The 25857-nt window shown below is 44.0% G+C and overlaps 1 protein-coding gene across 13 annotated transcripts in view; it reads right to left on the bottom strand.

The window, feature by feature from the left end:
* TNRC6B (trinucleotide repeat containing adaptor 6B) overlaps window positions 1–25857 on the bottom strand; it is a 142481-nt gene that overhangs the window by 10578 nt on the left and 106046 nt on the right. For 9 of the 13 annotated variants that reach the window (XM_084809896.1, XM_084809894.1, XM_084809897.1 and 6 more), the window contains 10 exons: window positions 22003–22173; window positions 21195–21320; window positions 19965–20096; window positions 19055–19165; window positions 18713–18884; window positions 12271–12408; window positions 11685–11861; window positions 9901–10047; window positions 9328–9423; window positions 6562–6786 (listed from right to left, as the gene is read on the bottom strand). In XM_084809896.1, coding sequence (XP_084666022.1) covers window positions 6562–6786; window positions 9328–9423; window positions 9901–10047; window positions 11685–11861; window positions 12271–12408; window positions 18713–18884; window positions 19055–19165; window positions 19965–20096; window positions 21195–21320; window positions 22003–22173 — 1495 coding nt within the window. The remainder of the gene's footprint in view (window positions 1–6561; window positions 6787–9327; window positions 9424–9900; window positions 10048–11684; window positions 11862–12270; window positions 12409–18712; window positions 18885–19054; window positions 19166–19964; window positions 20097–21194; window positions 21321–22002; window positions 22174–25857) is intronic. The other 4 variants (XM_084809893.1, XM_084809901.1, XM_084809903.1 and 1 more) reach the window with 1 other exon arrangement.

Genomic DNA, 25857 nt, shown 5'->3' with positions numbered 1-25857 from the left:
AATAGGGACTGAAGCATGAATGAGGTCCAGTGGACCAGGTTGGAGTGCTGAACTAAGGGATGTGGGAAGAGATATTTGGTCTGGGAGTTGCCCTTTCCATTCCTGCTGGTTGAAGACGTTCAGGCACTGAAGAGGATACATTCTCAGAAGAGCAAAGAAAATGACAGCTGAGTGGTCAGGTCCAATAGCCACATCAGTAACCAACCCAATATGTGTTCAAGCTGTGTTAAATATATGCACAGCTGTCTCCAGAATCTAGGATAGTGCCAATGAATGTGCTAGTGTCAAGTGAGATGTGACACAAAGGCCCGGAGTGCTGAGGAGGCAAAATATGAAAGCAACTTGGCCAGCCAGATGGTGATTCATGGATGTGGCGAGTAGCCAATCATTTTAAGTACAGGAAGACTCAAGAGTCCTTCCAATGCCTCTCCAGGACTGAGTGCTGAACTGTTTCAGCTTCTACAGGATCAGCTGAGGGGAAAATGAAGCCTGAGCATCTGACACAGGCTGGTTGGAAGGTTCTCAAGATACAGGATTATCCCCACTTATCCTTGTTCTTTTTTAGGTTTTGAAGCAGCAGAGGGAGACTACCTAACCTTAGATTTCCATGTCTGACAGACCAATTGAGACATTTGCCTGATGTGGAATTCCTAACAACTCTATTGGTATCGAGGTGGTAACAGCCATGCCCAGTGTTGAGGGTGGATTTGAGTCCACATATGGTGGTGGTATAGCCAGGACAGAGGAGACTACCATGGTGACAGAGACCCCATGATCTGATGAGACAGTCTCTTCCATCAACAATGATATGGATAGAACAAAGAGGAGGCAAGTTGCAAAGTTTGTGGTGCTTGGTGTCCATTGTCAAAAGAGTCTGCTGCCACATCACACATAGCTGGGAAAAGAGATGCACACCTGCCTGATGAAAAACTGGCAATGGGAGACCATATCCACAGTATGTTGTTGTTGTTGTTGTTCAGTCGTTCAGTCGTGTCCGACTCTTCGTGACCCCATGGACCATAGCACGCCAGGCCTTCCTGTCCTGCGCTCTCTCCCGGAGCGTGCTCAAGTTCATATTCATTGCATCCGTGATGCTATCTAGCCATCTCATCCTCTGCCGTCCCCTTCTCCTTTTGCCTTCCGTCTTTCCCAGCATCAGGGTCTTTTCCAGGGAGTTTTCTCTTCGCATTAGGTGGCCAAAATATTGGAGCTTCAGCTTCATTATCTGTCCTTCCAATGAGCACTCAGGGTTGATTTCCTTTAGGATGGACTGATTTGACCTCCTTGCAGTCCAGGGGACTCGTAAGAGTCTTCTCCAGCACCACAGTTCGAAAGCATCGATTCTTCGGCGCTCAGCCTTCCTTATAGTCCAGCTCTCACAGCCATACATTACTACTGGGAAAACCATAGCTTTGATTAGACGGACCTTTGTCGGCAAGGTGATGTCTCTGCTTCTTACTATGCTGTCTAGGTTTGCCATAGCTTTCCTCCCAAGGAGCAAGCGTCTTTTAATTTCATGGCTACAGTCACCGTCTGCGGTGATCTTGGAGCCCAAGAAAGTAAAATCTGTCACTGCTTCCATTTCTTCCCCTTCTATATGCCAGGAAGTGATGGGGCCAGATGCCATGATCTTCGTTTTTTTAATGTTGAGTTTCAAACCAGCTTTTGCACTCTCCTCTTTCACCCTCAACAAGAGGCTCTTGAGATCCTCTTCGCTTTCTGCCATTAGGGTGGTATCGTCTGCATATCGGAGGTTGTTGATAATTCTCCCGGCAATCTTAATTCCGACCTCTGATTCATCCAACCCGGCATTTCTCATGATGTACTCTGCATATAAGTTAAATAAGCAGGGGGACAATATGCAGCCTTGTCGTACTCCTTTCCCAATTTTGAACCACTCGGTTGTTCCATGTCTGGTTCTTACTGTTGCTTCTTGACCCTCGTACAGGTTTCTCAGGAGACAGGTAAGGTGGTCTGGTACTCCCATCACTTTAAGAATTTGCCACAGTTTGTTGTGATCCACACAATCAAAGGCTTTAGCGTAGTCAATGAAGCAGAAATAGACGTTTTTCTGGAATTCTCTTGCTTTCTCCATGATGCAGCGAATGTTGGCGATTTGATCTCTAGTTCCTCTGCCTCTTCGAAACCCAGCTTGTACTTCCGGTAGTTCTCGGTTCGCATACTGCTGAAGCCTAGCTTGTAGGATTTTGAGCATCACCTTGCTGGCATGTGAAATGAGCGCAATTGTGCGGTAGTTTGAACACTCTTTGGCGTTGCCCTTCTTTGGAATTGGAATGTAAACTGACCTTTTCCAGTCTTGTGGCCACTGTTGAGTGTTCCAGATTTGTTGGCATATTGAATGCAGCACTTTAACAGCATCATCTTTTAGGATTTTAAATAGCTCGGCTGGAATACTGTCATCTCCGCTAGCTTTGTTGTTACTAATGCTTCCTAAGGCCCACTTGATTTCACTCTCTAGGATGTCCGGCTCAAGTTCAGTGACCGCACTATCATGGCTATCAGGGACATTCAGATCTTTCCTGTATAGTTCTTCTGTGTATTCTTGCCACCTCTTCTTAATCTCATCTGCTTCTGTTAGGTCCCTGCCTTCTTTGTCCTTGATCATGCCCGTCTTTGCACAAAACGTTCCCTTGAGATCTCCAATTTTCTTGAAGAGATCTCTAGTCTTTCCCATTCTGTTGTTTTCCTCGATTTCTTTGCATTGTTCATTTAAGAAGGCCTTCTTGTCTCTCCTTGCTATTCTCTGGAACTCTGCATTCAGTTGGGTATATCTTCCCCTTTCTCCCTTGCTTTTCGCTTCCCTTCTTTCGTGAGCTACTTGTAAAGCCTCATCAGACAGCCACTTGGCTTTCTTGCATTTCTTTTTCTTTGGGACGGATTTCGTTGCTGCCTCCTGAACAATGTTACGGACCTCCGTCCATAGTTCCTCAGGCACTCTGTCTATCAGGTCTAATCCCTGAAATCTATTCCTCACCTCCACTGTATATTCATCAGGGATATGATTTAGGTCATACCTGAACGGTTTAGTGGTTTTCCCGACGTTCTTCAATTTCAGCTGAAATTTTGCAACAAGCAGCTCATGATCTGAGCCACAGTCAGCTCCAGGTCTTGTTTTTACTGACTGTATGGAGCTTCTCCATCTTTGGCTGCAAAGGACATAATCAATCTGATTTCGATATTGACCATCTGGTGACGTCCATGTGTAGAGTCGCCTCTTGTGCTGTTGGAAAAGAGTGTTTGCTATGATCAGCATGTTCTCTTGGCAAAACTCTATTAGCTTTTGTCCTGCTTCATTTTGTACACCAAGGCCATGCTTGCCTGTTATCCCAGTGATTTCTTGACTTCCTACTTTAGCATTCCAATCCCCTATGATGAAGAGGACATCTTTTTTTGGTGTTAGTTCTAGAAGGTGTTGTAGGTCTTCATAGAACCGATCAACCTCAGCTTCTTCAGCCTCAGTGGTTGGGGCATAGACTTGAATTACTGTGATGTTGAATGGTTTGCCTTGGATTCGTACTGAGATCATTCTATCATTTTTAAGATTGTACCCCAGTACTGCTTTTCCCACCCTTTTGTTGACTATGAGTGCTACTCCATTTCTTCTAAGGGATTCTTGCCCACAATAGTAGATATGATGGTCACCTGAATTAAATTCGCCCATGCCTGTCCATTTGAGTTCGCTGATTCCCAAGATGTCGATGTTCAATCTTGCCATCTCATGTTTGACCACCTCCAGCTTACCTTGATTCATTGATCTGACATTCCAGGTTCCTAAACAATATTGTTCTTTACAGCATCGGATTTTCTTTTCACCGCCAGACACATCCACAGCTGAGTGTCCTTTCGGGTTTGGCCCAGCCGCTTCACTCTTTCTGGCGCTACTTGGAAATACCCTCTGCTCTTCCCCAGTAGCATATTGGACACCTTCCGACCTGAGGGGCTCATCTTCCGGCGTCATATCTTTTAGCCTTGTGATACGTTCCATGGGGTTTTCTTGGCAAGAATACTGGAGTGGGTTGCCATTTCCTTCTCCAGTGGACCACATTTTGTCAGAACTCTCTGCCATGACCTGTCCGTCTTGGGTGGCCCTGCACGACATAGCTTATGGCTTCACTGAGTTACGCAAGCCCCTTCGCCACAACAAGGCAGTGATCCATGAAGGGGCATCCACTACTGCATCCACAGTATGCCCCTCACCAAAGCAAGGGAGGCAGTGCATGTGCCTGTCAGCGGGAGGGTAGTTTATTGTTACAATTCAAACATTTCTGGAGAAGTGTGTGTATGTGAAGTAACTGCATTTACTGGAGGTTCATGTGTTTTATTTTCGGACAGGGACTGATGTGTGTGAAGGGTTAACAATGAAGAGAGAAAATCGTGTCTTTTACTTTGGCTATGGCCAAAGAAGTGATGCAAAGTTTGAATGTTACACTGGCAGTCTGTCAACTGATAAACTGCCATTTTGTTGTTTGTAGTTCCCACGGAGGTGACTATGTTATGTGTTTATGAGGTTTCTGTCTTTTTATACTGGACTGTGAAATCAAAATGTGGTCAGATATGATTGGTGAAATTCTGGACATTCTATTCAGATTTTTTGGTCCATTATTATAGACTGGGAGGGGGAGATTCTACCCCCAAATGAGCTGATCATCAGGAGCAGGGCTCCCCGACCTTTTTGGACCCATGGGCACATTTGAGAAACCTCTGTGGGCACGAACCCAAAATGGCTGCCATGGTGGACGTGGCTAGTCACATAATGGCTGTTGTGGGGGCCTGGCTAGTGAAAAGAGGTGGGGGGGGGAGAGGAGAAATAATGAGGCTAGAGGCTGAGAGGGGGAAATAGCAAGGCAAAGGGGTAGGGGGCGAGAAAGCAAGACTAGAAGCTAGGAGGGGGGAGAAATAGCAGGGAAGTGGGTTGGGCAGAGAGAAATAGCAAAGCTAGAGGCTGGGAGCAGAGAGATAGAGAGCGCACAGGGGAAGAAGGACAGATGAAGACTGGGTGAGGCCAGGAAGCAACTCTTTCCTTTTCTTCCTGCCTGCTGAACAGCTAATCAGCAGCAGGCTCAGGAACAGGAAGGAGAACCTGGCACCCTAACTTTTAAAACTTTTTTTTAATTAAAAATAAAATTTTGAAAGGGGCAGGGAGTGGCCCCTGCTTGAAGTCCCCAGAGGCACCACACTAGGGACCCCTGGGCTTGAGGTTCCTGGCTGGCTGGGATATAAGGACAAGTTCAGTACTGGCAGAAGAAGAGAGTGGTCAGTCTGAGTTTGGAGCCAGACAGTGAGCAGGAGCAGCTCGGAGAAGCAGCTCAGAGCTGAAGGAAGACTAAAGAACCCTTAGGCTGAAATCACTTTAGGCAAGGGCTGGAGAAAATCTGCAAGTGAGAAGAGGGGATTCCTGGGGCAGCCTTCAGGAAGGAGCTGAAGCCCAAGTGACAGCTGGGTGCAATAGACCTGAAGAAATGGTGGTTGCCGGACCAAACCTGAAGACTGCAGGTGAAGTCTTGAGAAAGCACTGAGTGCAGAGAACACCTTCCAGAAGAAAGACTGCAAATTAAACCCTCAGTACAGCCTGGAAGTTAATTGTGGTGGAGCTTAGTAGGGAAATTGCCTTACAGTTGGATAGGCAGTGGAACTAGATCTAAGCTAACACATAGCCAGCTTCTTAAGGCAACAGTAACACTATTGTTGTATGTGAGGGATCCATTAAAAGAAACAGTAACATATTTTGCTATAGTTATATTGGGAGGGGGGGATAACATTTACTATCTTTGTTTTACTTATATGAATCTCTGGACTGTTTAGTCCTATGCCCACCAACTATACTGAGTAATGTAACAGGTAAATAAGAGTTTGTAATTTATGGTGACAGCAGAACTGGTTAATCGATCATTAACAGGTGGTGTGGGATAACTACATGGCTTTTCCACGTTTGATGGAAGAGGTGGGATAACCTAAAGGGATTCATACAGCGCTCAATGAGCCAGAGAGTCCCACTTCAGAGTGCTGAAGATGCCGACTAGCACAGAATTAACCCAAATAAAATAAAACACAAAAATACAACAAACACCGAAGAGAGAAAAGGAGCGAAAAAGAAAAAAGGACCTAGCTCATGCTCTCTCAGGGGAAGGTGGAAGCTCCTTCCGATGCTTCCCGCCAAAATGCTCTCATGTAGCTCTAGAAAGTTCTGAAGATTATTCTGCACAGGCACAAAACCCATATATGTGTGACTGCAGAGACGTCCACAAAGAATCCAACCAATCCCAACAATCTAAAACATGTTCTTCACCTATTGTGCTGTCAAGGACCCCTTGTCACAGCACACTGTTTTCAGAATTTCCTAATTTCTTCTCACTCAATTTCCCGAGTAGCTTCTAGTAAACATTCCAGATAACCATTGTTGTCCTTTTCAGAAACAGATATTCTTTCCTTCACTAAGCAAATATAACCATCTCTCATCTGAAGGTCTCATCATAACCAGACCATTAATGTTGGAGAATTTGTAAGCCCTGGACATCCAAGTAATAAGAGAATTCTACTCACCAGAGGCAAGCCTTGAATCCTGTGCCCCCCACCCCCTGAGTGAGCGGGGTGCTGTGCTGCTCCAGGGAGAGGATGGTTTTGGATTACTCAAACCAGGAGGTGGGCGGGGCAGCCCTGTAGTGTTTCTTGAGGAAATATGGTTTTTCCACATCTTGTTGGAGATATGACTGGGATTGGGTCCTATGGGATCCGGGGACCATGTTGATTTGTAATCACTGAACTTTGCTAAAACAGAGATAAGGAAAAGGCTATAATTAGTGACAGTTAATACACACAACACAGCTTAGAATAATTTAAACTTTGCCAACAAGTTGTCATGGTGTATCTGCATCTGATACAAATAATTCTTATTTATTTTAATTACATTTCTAATCCACTCAATAACCAATATTCTTCTTCACTCCCAGTTCAATAAATGCTTCATAATTTAAAAGAAGACAATGTTTCTGGGGCACCTTTAATCTGTGGATCTGAAAATTCTTCACCAGGGTGGTATTTAACACATATTAACTCCTTAAGTTTTAGTTTCTGTGTGCTACAATGCTCAAAGATGATACTAAGACAGGACACAAGATATCACTGCATTACTTTCCTAAAAACAATGACCCTCTTAAGTGATTTAACAAAGATAAATGCATGGCTCCTTGGGCATCCTACAATTAGTGTTAACAGTTTACAGTGTCTTTTCCCGCCCACCCCACAATATAAACCATGTAGGGGAGTATATGGTACTAAGCTCTCATGTCTTAAATTATTTACAAATATTCCAATAAAAATAATTTCCAAATAAAGCTTTGAATTTGAATATAACACTTAACCACAATAAGTGAGCTTTATTAATCGCCATCCCCCATCAAATATCTAAGCTTAAATACTTATGGATATTTGAAAAACTTTGAAATATTTATACAGCATGTAAAATTAACATGGCATGCTTTTTTGATTTATCTACAAAATATAAGTGAAACAAATGTGTAAGATCAAATCCCTATCCAGTTAGTGCATTGAAAGCTTCCCTGAAAAACCACATCAGCACACACAGTCCCTCCTTCCCCAAGCTACCATGCAAGTGAGGTAAGACCTCGCCTCTCTATCAAACTATCCATGCTTTCTAAGGGGAGATGTGGGCTCTTGCCTGACTTGTAGGAAACTTTGGTATACAAAAGCTGTGGGAAAAACATTTGCCATTTCCTTCTGTTGCCAGTGCTTCCTGAAAAAGAGAGAAGATCCCACTTTCCCACAAGCACTCTAGTAAGCACGGAGGGCTAGGAAAAGACATAGGGATTTTTCTAATTTGAGTTGCGGTTCAAATAAGAAAAGGAGCCTCGTGTGGCGCAGAGTGGTAGGTGGCAGTATTGCAACCGAAACTCTCCCCACGACCTGAGTTCGATCCCAGTGGAAGCTGGGTCTCGGGTAGCCGGCTCAAGTCGACTCAGCCCTCCATCCTTCCGAGGTCGGTAAAATGAGTACCCAGCTTGTTGGGGGAAAGGTAGTCATGACTGGGGAAGGCAATGGCAAACCACCCCGCTACAGTTTGCCATGAAAATGCCAGCGAAAGCAGCATCCCTCTAGGGATCAGTAATGACCCGGTGCTTGCACGGGAGGAACCTTTCCTCCCCCCGCCCCCCTCACATAAGAAACACCAGGCATTTCTCCCATTGTTTCTTACGTTATCCACACCTCCTTCAAAGTCAGACCACACTCCAGCTCCTTCCCAACATAATAAAAGCTGTGCTGGATTAGACCAAAGCCATAGCTAGTTCACTGTCCATTCAGCTACCCCAATAAGAAGCCCATAAGCAAGGCATAAGCGTAATAGCACCCTCCTGCTCATGTTCCCTAGCAAATGGTATTGAGAGGCATACTGACACAGATACTGGAGGTAATATACAGTGATCATGACTAGTAACTATTGATAGCCTCATCCTCCATGAATTTGTGTAATCCCCACTGAAAGCCATCCACATTGGTGGCCATCACTACATTTTATGGTAACAAATTCCATAGTTTTACCCGTGCATTGGATGAAAAAGTACTTCCTTTTATCTGTCCTGAATCTCCCAGCATTTAGTGTCATTTGATGACCCCAGGTTCTCTTATGAGAGCAGCAGAACAACTTCTCCCTATCCTCTTCCTCTACACCATGCTTTATTTTAGATACCTCTATCATGTCTCCCAGCCCACTCACTTGCCTTTTTTCTAAGCTAATGAACCCCAAACATTGTAACCTTTTCTCACTGGGTCCAGCCCCTTGATAATTTTTGTTGCCCTTTTCTGCCACTTTTCCTGCTCTGTAATATCCTTTTTGTGCTTGCCAGAGGTGGGAATGGACTTGGTAGTGAGGAAGGATAGTGGCTTCACTCATAAGCCAAGCTGGTATTTGTAAACCCCTAGACATATGGTAAGAGTCATTAGGCACTGTTGGCAGAATGTGGAGATTATGGTGACACATGACCCTTTCAATTTCAGGCATAGGATGTACTGCTCATGTAGTAATGTATTAAATATTTGCTCATTTTTGGTCCATTAATCTCTGCACTCTACCAACTTCATTAACACCTGTTTTGTTGTCAGCAAGACCCTCATCTTTGTCTGAAAGAAGTCAGTGCTTAAAATATTATTTTAAAAACTCATACTGAACCAAGGAACGGGACCCAAAACACTCATTGTTATACATGCTTAAATCCACAGATTTCAATATGCCAATGTCTTCCATCTACAGGAGAAAAAGAAAGTTAAACAGTTTGATAATGGAAACCTACATACCTGAAGTGCTATGAACATTTGTGAAGGAATTGTCAGAGGCACTGTAGGGCCAGGCACCAGGTGAAGGCAGCGAGGTGTTGAGGGAAGAATTAGACCCTGTGTCAAAATAAGGGAGAATAAGGAAAAATATCATATATCAAAACTTAGGGCAGGATTATATGTTCTGAGACAAAAACAGGGTTTCCACCCTGTGTTTACCTCCTGACACTAATGTGGAATGGAGGCGTTTGCAGGGGAGAATAAGCAAGTGAAAATAGGGTGCTCAACTATTTTCCAATGCTTCTCCTCCAAATAGACTTTTCCTTGATTTTCCCTCAGCTGATGCCAAAACTGCAAATAAGCCTTGCTAGGAGAAAAAGAATCTGGAAGAAGACGTTGCATGGAAGCATCAGTGCTTGTGGAGAGGTTAAGCACTTCCAATCTTGCTGATTCTTCTCTGCAAATGCCTCCTCCCGCACCCTTAATTACTGTTAACCAGCAAACACATATTTGCTGATGTAATATGTAGTTCCACTCTTAGTAACTGTAGGCTACAACATTTTAACAGAAATTAATAATAATAAACAAAGAAACCTGTGGTGTTGTCCCGCAGAAGTTGGTGATCAGTATCTACAATGGGGGATGTGGCTGTACCCCCCAGCACACTTCCTGGGGTCACATAGGGGTCAGATTCAGGGTCAATGTTTGGAATACCTTTCCATGGCACTCCTGGCTGAAACTCTGAAACATAACAATAATTACATTCTATTTCAAATAAAATGTTCAGCATTTTATTTCAAATTTTTGAATGTACCCTGCAAGCTATGATATTCTCTGGGATGTCAGAGAGAGTGTGAGAGAGAGACTGAGTGTTTGTATAAAGCATTTCTAGTTCTAGGGTTCTGGAGACAAGTTTGAGAGTGCATGGATGTGACATCCAAATAAATAAATAAATACATGGAATCTAGTCAAATATAGTGGCAAAAATATGCCTTCCTGCCCTTTATAATCAATCATTAACACATTATTCTAAGTTCAGGGGGGAGGGGGGATAACACCAAAATCAATATTGCCACAATTATTCAAGGTTAAAAAAAAAATATCCCGCATGCTGAATTTATTTGAGCATAAAACCAGTATTTTCTAAGCACAAGGCAAAACAGCCCAGAATAGTTGTTTAGGAATTACAATGCTATGTATAATTTGTTGCATAAAATAAATATGAGTCAGTTGCAAAAGACCCTTTAAGAACATGTGGAGCTCCCTCTTGGATGATATTTCAACCTTGCCTGAAATGCTGAATACTTTGATAAATGAGTGCACAGTGGGAAGGAAGGACGAAGGGGGATGTGGGTCACAGGGACACATTATGGGAAAGCGCGAGCAGTGGGAAAAGGGAAGACCACACTGTGGATACAGAAGGAGCTCACTCCTATGTTTTGTTAGCTGTGCCCTTTAAGGCAGCAGCAGATTCCTGTGCAACAGCACTTGTGGGGCTCCGTTCTCCTCTCTGTAAGACTACACTTCTTATGTAGCTCAACAAGTATATAAACTGGTTTCTTGTATGTTCCAGCTACCCTGCTACTGCAAATCAGGGGCCAATGCCATACAAATTAATATAACTAATGTTATGAGCCAATCCATCCCTAGAAGTTACACACCTCATTATTTTTAATAGATGGTTTTGTAATTGCACATTGCTTCACGCAATTTGAGTTTTGCAGAATTAAACGTGAAAAGTTGCTATGAGGGCAGCATAGCAGAATCCCTCACTAATAGGGTTCAGAAGAAAACCACACCAAAAGTAGGCAAACTGCCCCATGGAAGCAGGCTCTGGGTATATTATCATTATACGTAAGCACCAAAACAGGATATTAGGCAGTTTCCCAAAAAACTTAAGCTTTCATAAAAAGGAAAAAAAACCAAAATTATGTTTTCATCTCTTATAGTTGTAAAGACATGTGGTGGCAGTGGGGGTCAATGCCTTGTAAAACCTCAAAGCAGAGGAATTTCTTAATAACATTCCCCAGGGTCAAGAGTAGGGTTTTCTTTCCTGGAGCAGCTCCTTAACCCTCCCCCAAATAAATTACACAAAATAAAAACATAACTGATTTGCCTAATTTACACAGGTTATAGCTTTGATTTCTTTAAACACAGAGTATATACAACCCTGTTTATAACTATGCAATAGTTTCACACAACCTCAGGCATGCAAATAGTGGAAGACCTGAAAAAACTTTCACAAAGCACTGTTTGTACAGCAGCTGGCTACTGTGTAGACAAGTTGTCGATGTGAGAAACACATTTTATTAGATGTCCAGTGGGATGTACAGTCTATGAACAATATGAACTCATTTCAAGGAGCATGCTCAAATTACCTGGAGGCCAGCTGGCGTTGCTGGATTTGCTTCCAATCTTACTGGTTGGTGGAGATTTGGCAGGTAACCAACTATCACCAGCAGGACCTGTGTGGCTGCCCAGTGGGTCGCCAGGGATTATATCAAATTGGTTATAGGGCGATCCCCCTCGGGGTTTCCCAGGGGGCACAATCGTCCCTGGAAAAAAGAAATATATATTTTGATACAAGACAATCAGAGTAGCAGCTGAGGCAGGGCTCAAACTTAAAATAAAAGCAGAATGTGAATTCATACCAGTTCCATAGCAATAGTAAAGCTACCAGTGTGACAGAAAACAGAATATAGATAATTGGTGGAAGAGAAAATAGAATAAACTTGACTAGCAGTCTGGGTGAACTACAGGTGAATGGTAGAATTACATTTATGCTTTAGCAACAAAGCCTGTCAAAAAAAATTAGAGGTTGTGTGTGCGCTTTAAGTTACCAGGGTGAAATATACATTAAAGGAGCTGAGATTATTCTAGCAAGCATTTCACTAGGGGTGAAAAGTGGCATTGTAGAAGTGCCCTTATTATCCATTTCTGAGAACATAAGCTGGAATCTCTCACCATTTTTGTGCATATTGGCATCTTGGGAAGCTACTGATGGCAACCCATCCATCATAGAAGTCCACTGCTTAAAGCGAGATTCTGTTCCAGTTTCTTTTCCTCCCACCATGCCATAATCCAGGCCGCTTGAAGCAAAACCTGTGAAAACACCACACAATATAATTTTGGTTTATTTTAAATGCGTATATGGGCCATTATAGTAAGGAATCATATTAAATGAGGAAACCAAAATACTTCTGTCCATTTCAGACAGATCTGTGTAAGCCGCTTTGTTCATTCTCCCTCTTTCCCATGTCTTAACATATTACTTCATTAAACTGTTACCAAACGTTAAGTACAGTTTCCTACTCTTGATGCCTTTGAGTGCTGATATACAGAGGAACCATGTTCTACACTGACATGGTGAATAACGTACACACCTAGAACACATTAATTTTGACAACCCAAATAAGATTTAAACAAAAGATATAGTAACTGAGGTAAGGTTTTGTGCTTCTAGATATTGAAGTTGTTAAGGACACCTGTTTTCCCCCAATGTGCCACCACAAATGAAAGGCCCTTTTATCAAACACTACTTTTCAACTCTGTTATTCCCTCTTGAATTACAGCATACCTGAACAGTGGAACATAGGAAGCTGCCTTATACAAAGTCAGATCATTGGCCCATCTAGCTTAGTATTGCCCACAGTGGCAGTAGTTATCCAAGGTCTCAGAGAGGAGTCTTTCCCAGCCCTACCTAGATATGCCAGGGATGGAATCTGGACCTTTTACATGCAAAGCACATGCTCTACAACTGAGCTACAACCAATTGCCCATATGGTATTAGACAGAAGCACCCCATTTTTAACTACTTAAATAATTAACCTTTTGAGCAGTTCCCCAAATCTGGGACATATGGTGCATACTTTTGCAGTCTTACAAACTTAGGACACAACCCACTCACATCATGGGTGCAGAAAGACACTTGATTAACTTGCATGGAGGCAAAAGGGGGGGTGGAATGAGTATGGGAAGTGCATGCAAACTTCCCATTCCTCCTAATGCACCACTACACTGGCTGCCTGTGTGCCTGTGTGAAGAGAAGGGGAAAGCAGGGTTCAAGTATTTAAATTCTCTGCATGAGTTCCAAGCCTGCAGGGTAAGTAGAGTAGCCTCTTACACCTTTTCCTGCAAAGAGCTCAGAGTGGCTTATATACAGTCCTTAGGCAGTGCTCAAGGATAGACCCATTTAACTTCAGCAAAAGAACTGCAGCATGAGCCTTCAAACCATTCTTCTGAGCCCAAGATCACAGTTCTTTTGCCCCTTAGCATTGTGATCTTGTCCAGGATTTGAGCACAAAGCAAAACCACTCATATACACCAAAAAGACAGGTTGCTTACCCGTAACTGTAGTTATTCAAGTGGTCATCTGTACATCCACACATATGGGCTGTGTGCCTGTATGGATCCCCATTTGGGAAACTTCTATAGCTGAGGAATTTTGAGCAGGAACCCTCCCCCACTGTCCCAGTGCGCATTTCCCTAGGGGGTTCCTGCCTAGTCCTTCAGTTCCTTGAGACTGCCATTTGCAGCCTTGGAACCATGTAGAGCCCCAGTATTGACAATGATACTGGCTTCGACCGGATGGCTTTGACTAAGTGGCTGCTTGGCACAGTTCAGGGTTAGAGACTCATTTGCCGAACACCACTGAAGTTGCCACAGCATGAGTTGAGTGCACTTGTATCAAAGCCGACAGGTCAAGACTAGCCAACTCATAGGCCAACTTGATGGAATGAACCAGCCAGAATGAAAGTCTTTCCGATGACTTCAGATGTCCAAACCACTTGCCCCCATTACAAATGAACAAGTAAGGATTCTGATGAAAAGACTAAAGTCCTTAACTTGTAAAAGGTGAGCATCCGCCAAACATCCAGAGCATGTAGAGAAGGCTCAAATGGAATATCAAATAAGGTGGGTCCACATGTAAAGCACACAGGTCTCTGGACTGGCATGTAGAAGTAATGGTGACCAAGAAAGCTGTTTTCCAGAAAAGGAGTCAGAGGTCTACTGAAACAAGTGGTTCAAATAGTTTGGTAGTCAAAGCTAGCAGGATGACCAACAAACTCCAACTTGGGACCAGGTGCCAAACTGGAGCAAGATTTCAAACTCCTCGAAGAAACTGCTTCGTGATTGGATGGGAGAAGACAGAGAAACAATCCACCGGAAGGTGAGAGGCTGAGATAGCTGCTAGATACAACCACAGAGAAGAAAACTTCAAGCCTTTGTGAATCAGAGAGAGTTAGAATGGCAGAAGCTGGTGCAATGGGCAGGGGAAGAGAAGGAGAAAGAGTGGATGGTGAACTGGAGGAAGCATAGGTATTTCACAATTATGGCAATATGTGCCCTTTAAATCCACCAGCGCAAACCAGTCCCCTTTCCACAGCAGTGCAGGTATCAAAGCCAATGTAACCCTCCAGAATCTCTTGGGGGTAATGAAAGAGTTCACACCTCTGAGATCCAGGATCGATCGAAGCCCCCCATCCTTCTTCAGAACAGTAAAGTACCGAGTGTAGCAACCATGGTAAAGCCAATGCAAAGGGATGCACTCTATGGCCCCCTTCACCAGGACAGTCTCCACTTTGCCAGGATGGTCTGTACAACTCCTGTGCAGATGCTGCGCAGGAGTTGTAGTCCTGATGGTACCGAGGGGAGAGAGGGCATTGGACTCGATCCTGTAAACCCTTTGGATAATGGAGAGGACCCAAAAGTCTGATATGATGCAGGCCCATGCTGGTAGAAAAGCTGACCAGAGAGTTCCGAAGACAGGGTGAAAGACAGAGGGGTGAATAAGAAATTGAGGAGAGTCAAAGTAAGAATTTGTTATTTCTAGGGCCCTTCCTGTGAGGGCTATGGAGCTTGACCACCGTGTACTGTTATTTCAGCATAGATGCTTTGGTTTGGACTGCATCGAATACTGGATCTTTTATTCTGACAACTGGCTGTTGTCTCTAAAGCAAGCAACTGTGCCATCCTAAGGATTTGGTACAAGAACGACGAAGCCGGGTCGTGAGTGATTACTGCTGCATCTAGTGAGGAAATGGATGGAGCCAAGGAAGAGTTAAGACGTCGAGTCAGAATGATACTCAACTGTGCCAGATTGCGGCAAAACCTCAGTATGGGTGGTTGGTTGGGGATCATCAGACCATGTTGGCATTCTATCAGTGAGGTGGCCAGAGCGGGAACCAAGCATGGGCCCAAAGTTACCTTAGGGACAGCTGCACTGTGGCATCCAATTGTTGTAGCATGGCTGATAGTAAAATCACTGGCAATGCCAATGGGAGTGAACTCTGAATTGACAGCTGCTATGTCAATGGGACCTCAGTAGGTAACTAGTGTGGTAGAGGCACTGGCTGTGGTTCTAAGAATAGGCCCTAGTCAGGAGGTCTAGATGCTGTTGCCAAAGGTGCGGCTCAGTATTAAGAAGAGGTCTCCCTAATATATTGTGGACACCCAATGTAATTGGGCAATCTTTCATAACTGGGATGAGAGTCCCCCCCAAAGGAATGCATGCAGAGGAGGCATGTTCCACTCAGAGTGTCTATTGCAGTCTGACATAGAAGAGCATGACCTGTATCTGGGATGCTCGCAAAACCTATGTTCCCTCTGAACTGATGGACAATATCTGGAAAACAATGAATTTGGGGATTCTCTGTGGCATAGTGATTGGTGGCCATACTGAGACAGAAATAAACTCCTGCGATAACCAGTACCAGAGCTGGTCAAACACCTCTAATTTCACCTTCCAACATAGAGGTGATTGGTTCTGAGGCTTGTATCAGTTATACTGTGCCAGGCCAGATTGGTATTGGCAAATTCAGCAGTGATGGAGGAGTGGGTATGACCGAAGGTACAGTTGGTGTCAACTCTGTTAAATTGGTGTTGAATCAGTAGGTCGCTGTACAAACTCCTTTTTCTTCTTCAGCTCAGAAGATTTCTGAACGATGGCCTTTTTAGACAGCTTTTTAGCAACAGTATCAATGACACCCAGATATGGGTGGGTAGGTACTGCCCATGGTTTTATGAGTATTAAGGGGGGGCCTTGTAAGGATTTTCTTGGGCCTTGCAATTTACATTTGAGTACAATATGGTGAGGGGGTTAAAGCTAATGGGCAACAGGGCAAGTAGGGGAGTAAGATCCAGTGTATTAAAAGCATGCTAGATGCTAATGCTGATAAGAGATTTTTGATAACCTTCCAACTTTATCACTGTGTCTTCCTTATAAGGAAACTGGGTAAAAAGTAAGGGGTCACAGATAAGAACCTGTTGTGGTTTAGGATTGTGCTGTCTGGAAATGAAGGGAAGAAAAAAGGAGCTGTTGACCACATAAAAGGAGAACTTAGACCTATTTCTTAGGAAACAAGATGCATCAGAGGTAGGAGGGAATATATGAGAAATGTGTCATGAGATGGGACGTACAGGATGACATGGACCAATAGTTGTAAAGATTTTGGAATATGTATTAGAGGGGAGGACACCAACTTTGAGAGGGTATATAATGGGGTACACGGAAGAGATCTGGGTCTTCTTTCTTTACTCTGGGCCAAGCCTTCTACACTGTGGTCTATGTTATAGGCTATGGATGAAGCCAGGGTTCGGAGTGGGAGAGAGTCCCTTTCCTGTTTTGGGTAAAGTAGCACTTTGTGTATGGCTTCGCTTGGTTGAAGGTTTGTGCGCTTGTTAAACTTTTCTTTATCTTTCTTTAATAAATGCATTTAGCTTATGTTGTTGTTTTAATCCTTATTTATAGAATTTAAGTAAATCTGGGTGAATGTGAGCACTCTGGTCTCAGTCCCCAAAGGAACCATGCCTACCACATCAGGGCCAAACCCAGGCTGTTTAAAGTAGGTGTGCCTAGGTACCCAATACCAGGGACCCTGGAATTTTAGCCTCCAGTTTTTCCCTTACATTAGAGCTTGATATGAGGAGGAGGTAGATCATGACACTTCTGCAGGCCGCAGTGAGAGAGGGTCTTGGGGGCTTAGTTGAAACCTGTGCTATCAGTCGGCGGCAGATCCACCATCTCAACCACCCTTTTCTGGAAGATAGCCCAGAGCCTATCTGAGCAGTTGCACCTCACTTGCTTCATAAATGCTTGGCTATGGGCACACGTCTCCACTTTATGACTTTCCCCAAGGCAGAAAAAACATAGGGAATGCTCATCTGTGGATAGGAGCTTACTACCACAGCAGACACACTCATGAAAAGGTACCCTCAGGTGATAAGGGGGTCACAGAGATTGCAAGTACAAAAACGAAAGAAAATGCAAAGGGGAAAAATAGAGATAGCAATAGAAGAATAAGGTAGAACAAAACCTCAGCAGTTTGCAAAAGCTCACTGAACGACAGGGAAGTTCCCAATGAGGCTAACACAACAGTGGTTGAAAGAGAACTGAGGGAATAGGTGGTAACCTCCTACATGCGCACTGGTGGGGGGAGGGTTCCTGTCAAAAATTCCTCAGCTGTAGAAGTTTCCCAAACGGGACTCTGTGCAGGCAGAAAGACCATACATGTGATGCACAGAGACCATGAATAAGTACCTATACCTCTAGAATCTAGATGAGTCTTCCCCAACGTAGTGCCCTCCAGACATTTTGGACTACCAACCCAGCATTCTTGACCACTGTGCATACTAGCTAGGGTTAATGAGAGTTGAAGTACAAAACATCTGGAGGGTGCCAGGTTGGGGAAGGCTGGTCTAGATCAATAAGCTGTTTTGTAGGGAATGTTTGTGTAGAGAAGTTCTTATGAAGAGACATAGTGATACATTTGTTTACACTGAAGAGAAATCCACAGATTTAATATTCTATGTAGAGACTGAGAAGTATTCGTGTAGAAGCCACCGGACAGAAACCAAGAAATCTCATTATTTCTAACACCCTGTAGCTTTGCCTGACCTTAACTGAGTTCTTTGCTTTCTATGGGATTCTGCTCTCTTCCACCTGCCTTTAATTATTTTTCCTCTAGAGTGCACAGAACTAATGTTCTTAGAACATGATTGTGGACACCAGGTGTTACTGTAATGCTTAAGAACTGCAGCTAGATTCCAACCATTAACTGAAGTTTAACTAAATTGCTTCCTGATTAAGCTTTCAAATCATATGAATGGCTGTGATGATGTGACTCCTGGGTCACTGCAAGGCTGGTTTATGCTCTTGTACAAGTAAACTACTTATGAAATGATATCCTGCATTAAGCGAGCCAGTCTTAAAATAAAGTTAGTGAGTCAACATAACATTAGTTACACTCTTTTGGAAGGAAACCAAAGCTAGAGTTCTATGCAGCAAGGCATTTGAAGCAATACAACCGACATTAAAAAATCCAGAGTTTGAGTTTGGTATATGGATTCTCCGTGAACAAGATATCAAAGTAGGTAATAGAGTTTTATAGCTATTTGCAGTACTTACCTGAACTATATCCAGGAATTTGCCCTTTGGTAGATATATCTGAGAGACCCACATTTAGACCACCAGTTACTATACTGTCTAAATGTGGCTTAGGCCCAACTGGATGTGATGGAGAATGTTTCATCCCAGGTTGCCTCTGTTGTTGCTGAAGGGCACTCACCATACGAGCAAGCTGTAGCCAAGGAAACAATTAAGAAATAGTTAACCTTAGTACAAACAAATGATTACACTTTAAAGAGCATCTAGTTTAGAGGAAGTAATGAAGCTTTAGTAGAATCTTCCTGATATATTGCCAGGGTTTATTGTACGCAATGCAAACATCTTACTAATTACATAATGTACCTGTTGCTCTTGCTGTTGTCGTACAGCTTGGGAAATCTTTCTCTGATTCTGTAACAGTTGTTGCTGCTGCTGCTGTTGCTGCTGCTGCTGCTGAAGGAGGAGTTGACAAGCCTGCAAAGCAAATGGAGGGAAAGCAGCTAGTTTATTTGAACAACAGCTCTTACCAGATGTAACTGCTAGTAAACAAGCATAGCATATGATTTTTATAACAAAAAATGTTACTATGAAAGGTTTAAATTCTGGAGGGACACAGCACCTCCCCTTTTACATCTAATTAATTAGAAATGGTAATTCTAGCAACAAGTTAACACAAATAAGTCATTAAAAGTATCAGGCCACAACTAGCTTTTCAAGCAAAGCCCTTATTAAATTGAGTAACCAAGTGACTAGAAAAGATTCTCCTGATACAAACTCACCTGGTTTGCACATAACGACATCCCACTGGTTTAAAAAGTGATGGGTTGTCATGCACAAGTGGGTGCACTGCTTGCAGTATGGCCCACCTCTTCTGCTTTTACTCAGCAACTCACAATAGGTTCCTGCAGAGCGTGATGACTGAACTCAGATTCCAGGGTTGTTTAGGGGCTAAACAGCCCAGCAGTTAACCCATGGTCTGGGTTTGGATGTCAGGCTCAGCAGGAGCGGAGCACAGGTTGCTGAGCATGGGTTGTAGAGTAAAGCTGAAGTGGTGGGCATGATGTAAGTAGCGCACCCATGTATCCCCTACAGCCCATCGGTTTTTAAACTGATGGGTTGTCGTTACGTGAACAACAGCCTCCCTGTCTAAGTGTCTCATGTGTGCATTTTCCAGTACACAGTATACCTATGTACAACAGATCCAAAGTAACATATTAAAAAAAAAATATGCATAACAATTTCAGACTGCCACTATAGGAGACTGGCTACTTACAAGTTGGAACTGGGGAATCTGTGGAAGTTGGCTCAACATAGCAATCTGCTGAGGAGAAAGCTGGGGCCCCATATTGAAAAGACCTGGGTTCAGACCACTGTTAGGAAACTGCTTGAGCATGGAGGCAGACACCTATATAAAAAACAATACATACTTCAAAAAAGAAACTGACAGAACTACAAACACATTTCTAGACATAAATCTCTATCCAAATCCCAAGTTACTCGTGTTAATTTTTTTAAAGGGACACCAGATCTTACTCATAATAAGGGGTGAGGAGCTTTTCCTCCATCAAGGGCTGTATTCCTTTGGGTGTGATGTACTGAGGACTGATGCCAGTGGTGCGCAGGGTGAGAGCTGGCACTGGGTGTTGCCAGAATGCCGCTGTCAGGAGCGCCCTAGCTGCCTCTTGCAGTCTCCTCCCAACAGCCAACTCAGGACACAGATGACGAGGATTCTTTCCGAGGCTTTATTACTTTATGACTCTTTCAGATACTAATCACTAGCGACTAAGCAAGGAACAGAACTGGGGAAAGATAGCAGAGTAATCTAAGCTCCAGGTAAGGCAGTTGGTCCCCGTTTGAAGGAGAACCGCGGGAAGACTCTAAACTTATGGGCTATGGAGAGATCCTCCCTCTTTCCCTTGGGTCCTCGGGACGCAACCATCGTTTTAGCGCCAAACGAGCAGAGCGCCTCCTTTCGGCACCCTCCATCTGTCGCTGCTGTCTGCGCCGAGCGTCCAGCAAGCCCCCCTCCAGCACTCTCTCACTGCCAGGGTCATTATCTCTCTCAGAAAGCTGGCAGGAGGAATCTCTGCCAGCTACTGTGCTTGTGAGAGATGAGTGAGCTCCTCTCCCATGGATTGCTGTTCCTCCTCAGAATCAGAACTGCTCTGGCGCTCTATGGGCTCAGTTTCCACCCTGACAGCCACTCACTCACCAACTGAAACCTAAAGGTCCTAACACTAAGAAGTCAACCGAAAAAAATTCCAAATGACAAAGCAGGCTACTCTCTGCTAAGAAAGAAGTATATATGAAGGCACTGGACCTGCTGTCCCTTGGCTCTTAATGAAGCCATACAAAATATATAGCTGTGAGACAGGGGCTGATGCCACCTCAATCTGTCAGAGCTTTCAAGAAGTTTCTGAAACTGCCCAGGTGCAACCCCATATGTGGAACTACAAAGAGACCACAACAAAATACTTACACTGAAGCTTTTAGAATGGCTTACCTGGGGAGAGAGAAATTGGGGAGGCACTTGTGCCCGGATATTGGGGGAAGGATTTAGTGGTTGCACTGGTGGGTGCATTCCTCTCGATTGTGCTGTGCTGTTTCCAAACAGACCTTGACTGCCACCCTAAAAATAAAATTTTAAAAATGTTAAGTACAATTGTTTAAATACCTTAAGTGGAATCTGAAGTTTACTTCAGATTTACATATTACTGTAAATACTGTTTACATATTACTGTAGGAATATGCCAACGAACACTAATTTTGTGCTACCTTATATTTAGAACATGCCAACGCTAGTCATTATTTCAACCTGATTCCTCTGCCTGCTATTTTTCCAACCTTATTCCCAAGACGTTTGATTACATATCATACAAAAAGCAAAACCAAGAACACAGCAGCCCCCTCCACTGCCTAGAATCTAGACAAAGACATTTCTGCACAAATTTAATGTGTAGTTTTGGTGTCAAATTGGGTTGTTAGAACAAAGTGGAAAGTGGTCATTCTTGCAGTGTATTCCAAGAAGTCTATTCAGTGAATTTTAATGAACTTCCTTGAAACCATGTATCTACAGAGACTGCTGTGAGGTGTTAGTAAGAGGTCAAAGTAACAGACACAAGCAACATGTTGAATGACTAGAAGGAGAGAGGCTGATGGGCTCCTGAATTTGAGGTTCATTTATTTTAATACATTTCTATGAAGAAAACATGTTTTAATTATAATGAATGGGGGGGGGGGAGAACAGCTGACCAGGATTAAGTATGGGGTGCAGCCAAGTAGTAATATAACGAAGAATGTGCTCTCCTTACTTGTCTAGCAGCGAAGTTTTGGGGGTTGAGCCCTGAGCCGATTGCCCCAAGGCAGACGTTGGGTAGTGTGGAACCAGAGGGAGATAGCTTGTAGTTGGGAGAAGGGGAGAAGGGAGAGCAGGGAGCCTCATCCCCAAGGCACCCATCTTGATTGGAGAAAGGCAAAGTCAGCTGAAGCAGTAGTTGGTTAGTGAAGCAACAGAATGCAAGAAGAGAGTGACTGTCAGTGACCAAGAATATGTAAAATTGGTATGATTTTAACCATTAAAAGGATAAATTCCAATAAACTACACTACTTACTTTGGAAATGTGGCCTAAAAGGAGACAGTCAAAACAAACAATTCAAATCATTTAAAACCCTTACCCATAACTAAAGCTATCCTATTATGGAAGTAATCTTTTTCTACTGAAAGGTATGCAAGACTATTCTTACCAGCAAGTTCTGTTTCTCTTCAGGACACTTACAACTGAGCAATACCTATAGTAGCGGATGCAAGTAGATCAGTTCAGCCAAGTGGGAAAGGAAATGCATCTTCTAAGCACTCCTCGAAATGCTAATCCTGCCTCTTGACAATTTAAAGGGTTTGGCTTTGGCCTTCCACCCAGTACATTATGCACGCAGTACTTGGCGACATTAGTATGCACATCTTTCTTACAAAACAGGAGAATGGATATCCTTACATGGGGTTAATATTTTGTCACTTAAATGCCCTTTAGAAGCAAAAACGAAATACAGACTGTTCTTCTTCTTAGGGTTCCTTCCCTCTGGTTAACATCCATATTTGTCTCCTGTGCACAGTGTTAGCCTGTGAGATCAGTATGAAATTCTGAAAACCTTTGCTGTCTGATCAAAGAAAAGAGGAGAGGGATGGAGAGAGAGAGAAAGAGAAAAGAGGGCAGGCAGGGCAGGGACAACAAGGCAGTTTTGATGAAGATCTGTTGGTTTCACTGTGAGATTGACACAGTTCTCTACTGTCTAGATGAGAATCAGGCCAAATTCAAGATAGCTTAGGGCTGCTTTACACTTAGCTTCTTTCATGAAAATGAAAATGCATAAATATGAAATAATCCTTAATGTCTCCTGAGACCAACCAGATTCTTGAATTTGGCTCTGCCCTTTAAGCACGCACCTAGATGGTGGATGACATAGGTGGTAGACACAGCTTGGTGTTTATGTTTTATTTATGTTTTATATTTAACAATGTACAGTGAGTGAAAAGTGGATTATTCCAAGAAATCTCTGGCAATCTGAGAGCTCAGAAAGGGAAACTGGAACTGCCATATAAGAAATACTCAGCTGCTAATTGGCAGCAGTGTTTTGTTGGACCTTGAGACTGAATGATTGTGTCATGAGCAGTATTTGTCTGGAATACAGTCAAAGGTCTTCTGTTGGAAATATCAGTTATACATCAATGACAACATATTCTGCGGAAGGTTCTAAGGCATGATTTGCATCATCAGAGGATTCAGAACTGTCTTCAGAAACTGAATCGAAACGTTTCTTGTGATGAAATGACTGAAGTACCATTGAAGATACTGGCATAGTTTCGAATCAATGGCAGTAACAGAAGTGATGAAACTGGCTGGGTCTGTGTAAACACTGGAGAACTAGGCAACAAGAATGAATGCAAACCTAGTTAGAAATGGATTTTACACTTGAGGGAGCCAGTTGTTGATGAGCCAAGGGATGGGTACAACTAAGAGATGTCAAAGCAATGGCTGTACTAGGAGATCGTAGAAATCACTGCAATAGAAGTTGCCATGGTCCAATGGCAGACGCAGGTTGGTGATGAAACTGATGGGCCTGGAATGGAGGAGGACTTAAGTGGAGTGATGCGTCACATGATGAGATGAAGTTCATACCTACTGTCATGCAACTGGGTTTCTAGGAAATCAAAGTACTATGCTCACTCAGGAATAAGCAACCCAGTTTCTTTCATAGTAATTATGGCTACCCCAGAGAGTAGAGACAGAAACCACGTCCTCAGAGATAGTAACTGAATTCCACTACCAAAAGAAAATGCCTTTTATTTATTTATTTTATTTATTATTAAATTTGTTAATCGCCCATCTGGCTGGTCACCCAGCCACTCTGGGCGATGTACAACATACAATAAAAACAGTTTAAAACAATAAAATTCTACAATAAAAACATTTTCTAAAATACCCAAACCCACCCCAAATGCCTGCCTGAACAACGTTTTTAATGCACGACGGAAGCTCATTAAAGAGGGGGCATGATGGAGTTCCCTAGGGAGGGAGTTCCACAGAGTGGGGGCCACCACAGAAAAGGCCCTCTCCCTCGGCCCCACCAGTCTAGCTGTCCTGGCTGATGGGACAGAGAGAAGGCCATCCGAGGCTGATCTTGTTAAGCGGCCTGTCTGGTGCTTCTGGAGGCGCTCCTTAAGATAGGCTGGGCTGGAACCATATAGGGTTTTAAAGGTCAAAACCAACACCTTGAATATGGCCCGGAAAACAACTGGTAACCAGTGCAACTCCTTCAGCACTGGAGTGATGTGATCTCGCTGGCGGCTGCCTTTAATCAGGCGAGCCGCCGCGTTCTGTACCAGCTGCAGCTTCCGAACCGTCTTCAAGGGTAACCCCACGTAGAGCGCATTACAGTAGTCTAAACGAGAGGAGACCAGGGCATGTAGTACCGATGGGAGCAGATGGTCGGGAAGGAAGGGACGCAGCCGCCGTATCAGATGGAGTTGATACAGCGCTGACCGGCTCACAGCTGACACCTGAGCCTCCATGGACAGCTGGGAGTCCAAAATGACCCCCAGGCTGCGGACCTGCTCTTTCAAGGGTAGCCGTACCCAATTCAACACCAGGTCAACATCCCCCAGCCTCCTCTTGTCTCCCACCAAAAGTACCTCGGTCTTGTCGGGGTTCAGCTTCAGCCTATTCCTCCCCATCCAGCCACTCATCATCTCCAGACATTTGGACAGGGATTCTACGGCTAACCTTGGTGAATATTTAAATAAGAGGTAGAGCTGTGTGTCATCCGCATATTGATGACACTGCACCCCAAACCTCCTGATGATAGCCCCCAGCGGCTTCACATAGATGTTAAATAGCATCGGGGAGAGGATGGAACCCTGTGGCACCCCACAAGTAAGTGGCCACGGGTCCGAAACCTCCTCTCCCAGTGCTACCCTCTGGTACCTGCCGGAGAGGAAGGACTGGAACCACCGCAATACGGTGTCCCCAATGCCCAAGCCCTCCAGGCGGTCCAGGAGGATACCGTGGTCAACGGTATCGAAAGCCGCTGAGAGGTCGAGGAGAACAAGGAAGGAGCATTCACCCCTATCCAGAGCCCTCCTCATATCATCTACCAAGGCGACCAAGGCCGTTTCTGTCCCATGCCCAGGCCTGAAGCCCGACTGAAATGGGTCCAGATAATCAGTTTCTTCCAAATGTGCCTTCAACTGCACCGCCACCACCCGCTCAATCACCTTGCCCCAAAATGGCAGATTTGAGACTGGGCAAAAGTTGTTGAAAACTTGAGGATCCAAGGAGGACTTCTTTAAGAGCGGTCTTATCACTGCCTCCTTGAGGGCTGATGGCATCACTCCCTTCTCAAGGGAGGCGTTCACCACCGCCTTGATCCCCTCACCCAGTCTTTTTGGTACTAAGGGATGACTGCAGCGGTATCTATCTGGTGACCTAAATCCCAAGGTATGGAATCAGTGAGAGGGATAATGCTGGGAGAGAAGCTGTGATTTACACAAGAGAACCCACTCTTGGTGAGGAAATAGAACATCGCCCTAATGTTCAGTGACTGAGTACAAGCTGCAGCCCAAACAGTGTGTCATCTATCTCTCTTTCCATCATGGAACCGAGAATTTGAAC

This window comes from Heloderma suspectum, chromosome 7, assembly GCF_057233095.1.
Source record: "Heloderma suspectum isolate Gila_16-S chromosome 7, 16-S_ref, whole genome shotgun sequence".
Classification (NCBI taxonomy): Eukaryota; Metazoa; Chordata; class Lepidosauria; order Squamata; family Helodermatidae; genus Heloderma; species Heloderma suspectum.
This window is presented reverse-complemented; position numbering and strand designations above follow the sequence as displayed.